Source organism: Aegilops tauschii, chromosome 5, assembly GCF_002575655.3.
Source record: "Aegilops tauschii subsp. strangulata cultivar AL8/78 chromosome 5, Aet v6.0, whole genome shotgun sequence".
Classification (NCBI taxonomy): domain Eukaryota; kingdom Viridiplantae; phylum Streptophyta; class Magnoliopsida; order Poales; family Poaceae; genus Aegilops; species Aegilops tauschii.
The window spans coordinates 258,534,146-258,537,913 of NC_053039.3; the positions used below are offsets into that span (position 1 = coordinate 258,534,146).

The 3,768-nt window shown below is 47.6% G+C and overlaps 1 protein-coding gene across 1 annotated transcript; it reads right to left on the minus strand.

Annotated features, from left to right (window-relative positions):
- Positions 1-842: 842 nt before the first annotated feature.
- LOC109735516 (uncharacterized) lies at positions 843-2,076 on the minus strand. The gene is made up of 4 exons (XM_020294739.4): positions 1,747-2,076; positions 1,544-1,653; positions 1,342-1,466; positions 843-1,266 (listed from the first exon to the last, which is right to left on the minus strand). Exons 1-4 carry the CDS (start codon positions 1,922-1,924, stop codon positions 1,104-1,106), a joined length of 576 nt encoding a protein of 191 aa, XP_020150328.1. The 5' UTR covers positions 1,925-2,076; the 3' UTR covers positions 843-1,103.
- Between the last annotated feature and the right edge of the window lie 1,692 nt (positions 2,077-3,768).

The following is a 3,768-nucleotide window of genomic DNA, read 5'->3' on the forward strand; positions in this document are numbered from 1 at the left end:
CATGCTTTTACAAAAAAATTCGGGACAATTTATTCGTGTGTTTTGGTCTGCATTCGCTGCATTTATTTTATCTAAAAATAACCTGAGAAATATCGTCAAAGTCTTGCCAGACTTCGAACAGGCGAACAACTAAATTCATTATAACTTCAGTTTCTTTCATGTGAGAAAGGGTCATACTTTTTTTCTCTTCTGGCAATAATCTCAACCATGTGATGTTACAGGTGAAGTCCTTATCAAACGGTTACTTCTTGCAGAAACCTTTGTTATCTGCAGGAAATGCTTTCTGTTAGGTTGCTTGAGTTGACAGACAAGTGTGCAGACAGCTCTAACAACCCAAGCCTTTTCCGACCAACAGAAAAAAGAACAAAGCTGTCTATTTTGACAAACTGCCATGTTTTAGCCTGAAACACTACAGCACCTTCAGAAAGGCTCTTCAGCCTCCGTTTCCTTCAGTGGTTGGCTGCAATTTCGGTAGTTCAGTTGCTGATTGATGGACATACAGTTCAGCCAATTGCCACATCGAATTTCCGGAGTCGCTTTATTGTTAATCGAGTCATGGTTACCTAAAAAAAAGGGATACAGACATACAGTTACTGTTCAGGAGCATTCTTCCTTGTCGGTTGGTATATCTGGGGATTGTCCATACCTGAAGGAGTATGTTGCTACTCTTGATTAATCCACATTAGGAAGAGACTGTGAGGTTTACTGAAACCGCTTCTAATGTATTGAACTCAGTTTGAAATTGATATGACGAAGAAGCAGGCTGGGAGAAATTCAGAAGTATGATCAATAGTTTCTGATCCCTCCTTCGCCGTGCAGCGCTGTAAGCCGAGGCCCCCTCCTTTGCGTGTGTTTTAGGGTTTGTACCCGGTTTACATTGATATAGGCCGAGCGGCCGACAAATTACACTCGGCTTACGGCGAAACACGAGACAACAAATGTTTTTCTCATAGTGTCTGTACTCTGTAGCAGCGGGGTTGACATTGATCATGGTGATTTTTTTATTAGTGAACGCTACTCGATCCGTTGACACCAAGCTAGAACATCGATCGTAGGCATACGGGGCAGTGAAATGAAAAGCCCCGATGACAAACGCGCGACGATCATTCGGCCATTAAGCACCCCTGTTGAAAACATGGTGACTGGCATCTGATTGGAGATGACCTCGTCCGCTGACCATCCTTATCGACGGGCGGCGGCGGGACAACCATGACCGGGCAGCTCGCGTGGTGCGCGCAGTAGTCGCTCACGCTCCCCTGGAACGCCCTGCAACCAAAAGAATGAGCACATGCATGGGTAGAGCTAGTTGCGATCACTCGTGAGACGGGCAGACGTACGTACCTCCCGACGGCGCCGAGCCCGCGGCTGCCCACGACGAGCAGGCCGGCGCCGGCGCCCGCGTCCTCCGCGGCGCGGCACAGCGCCTCCCTGGACTCCCCCTCCACCAGCACCGCCGCCGCGCTCACCTGCGCAGCAGCCACGGTTTAAGTTGATCATCGGTTAATTACCTCACTCACGCGCACCGATGGCGTGACTCACATACCCCTCTTGTGTGACAGACCCGCTTGGCCCTGTCGAGCAGGCTGCGTGCGCTCTCCTTGCGCGCCGCTCGCACCGACTGCATGATCGCCGGCGCGCCGTACACCGCGGACCCTGCGTGCATGCGTGGTCAATCATATTCATATCAGCGCCGCTGGTGTGCAGCAACGTCGCGCGAGGCGTGCCGTGATGCTGGTCGTCACTCACCTGGCCCGCCGACCGGGCACATGGCGTGGTGGAGCGGCTCCAGGGCGTGGACGAGCACCAGCTCATGCCGGGCCTCCTCCGTCGCCGGCTGGTCGCCGGCGGGGAAGAGGCAGCGGAGCACCCAGTCTAGCGCGTGGTGGCTCCCGCCGCTGTCGTCCAGCGCGACCAGCACCTTCATCTCTCGCCTCTCTTGTTCTTGGTGTTCACTGATTCAGGTTGTCGCCGATGCGGCCGGTGCGGGAGCGCGTGGGCCATATATACGTGGCTCCAAACCACGTACTGCGGTGGAGAGGGAGAACGGACGGAGCTCTGGAGCGGCGGGTCATGGATGGCGACGGCGAGAGGACGAGGCGCCGTGCGCGCGTGGCATATCTATCCATCATGCAGGAGCAAACAGCGGCGCGCCGCCCTGGCCCCGTAACGCCAAGCAGGCGCCACGCCACCATCTTGCTAGCTCGAGCATGGAGCGGTACGGCGGCATACTCCCGTGTGCCAAAGTGAATTTTGTAAATGTATAACAAATCAAAATTAGGTGCATCTTTGATTAAAAGTAAGAATAGAATAAGTGAGGATTACAATTACACGCGAACCAACCTGCAGTTGGATGGTTAAAGGAACAGTGGTATACCGAACCCACCAAGGTTCAAGTATTATTCCTCGCTCATAGGGATAGGTGTGCGTGCGTGCGTTTATAGGGGTGAGTATATGTGTTATGAGCGCTTGCGTCTATACTGTGTTAAAAAAATTACGATTACACGTCATGTTCATTCGAATTATAGATGGGTTGTTTGCACTTTGATTGACTAATAAGCTTGCACGTGCAATGCACGGCTCGGTTAATGCTCTTTTCAGAGATACATCTACTTCTATCAAATACCCCTTGCCAGCATGTCTCGTATCATATATTGGCAGTTCTCGATGGTACTGTAAGAAGATGACAACAAGAAAAAACAGTCATGGTAACGTTCATCATATGACATGGTACCATACTTTTCAAGATAGCATGGAACGTCTGAAACCGTGTTTTCAAGTTCGTAAGCTTGCACGTGAAAAATCACATATATAGATAAAATGGTCCAATCATAGAAGTCAAAAATATTACAAACAAATTTATACTTGAAGTTTTAGAAAAGCTATAATCAAGAAAAAAGAACTTTTTAATGTACAAAGGCATTGAATTTAACTTCCCGGGTTTATTCTCATTGTTCTTGCGCTGCTGTTGATTGTTCTTTCGACTTATATATATACTCCCTCTGTTCCTAAATATACACATGGAGAGTGAATCTATAGTCTAAACTACGTCTATATACATCCGTATGTACTCCATATTGAAATATCTAAAAAGACTTATATTTAGGAACGGAGGAAGTATATGCCCGCGGGATAAAATGTACATTATACCCTCAACTTCCTATGATCCAATCATGTAAATGGTTATGGAAAAGTAGATGTACAATGAAAATAAAGGTTTTTGCGTGGTTACTGTTTTTTGACAGGCTCAACACCAAAGACATGCTAGTGAGAAGGCACCGGAGGTCCCCAAGTGATGATAATCTCTGTGTTATATGTAACGCATACGTCCATGAAGATAGGACCCATCTGTTTTTTCAATGTAATTAATTTTAGCCGCAGGGTTTGGAATTACCTTCAGATTGACAGGACCCATGGCTCTGATGTCCAGCAATGCATATATCAAGCAAGATCAAGGTTTGGGCATCCTTTCTTCTTTGAGTTTATGCTCATGGCAGCTTGGAACATTTGGATATTAAGGAATGGAAGAACTTTCAGGGGAGAGCGTGCTTCTTTTGCTACCTGGAAATGTAAATTTGTACATGATATTCATCTTCTAGCGCATAGGCCTAGAGATAGTATCAAACAACAGCTCTTAGCTTGGGTCAACACCCTCATGTAAATATAGGTAGGTATAATGTAGGTTCCTTCTAACTTCTGGACTTGAGACTGACTGTTCTGCTCGTACAGTGGTTAACTCTTTTATTTATTAATAAAGGGTTGTGGTCCTTG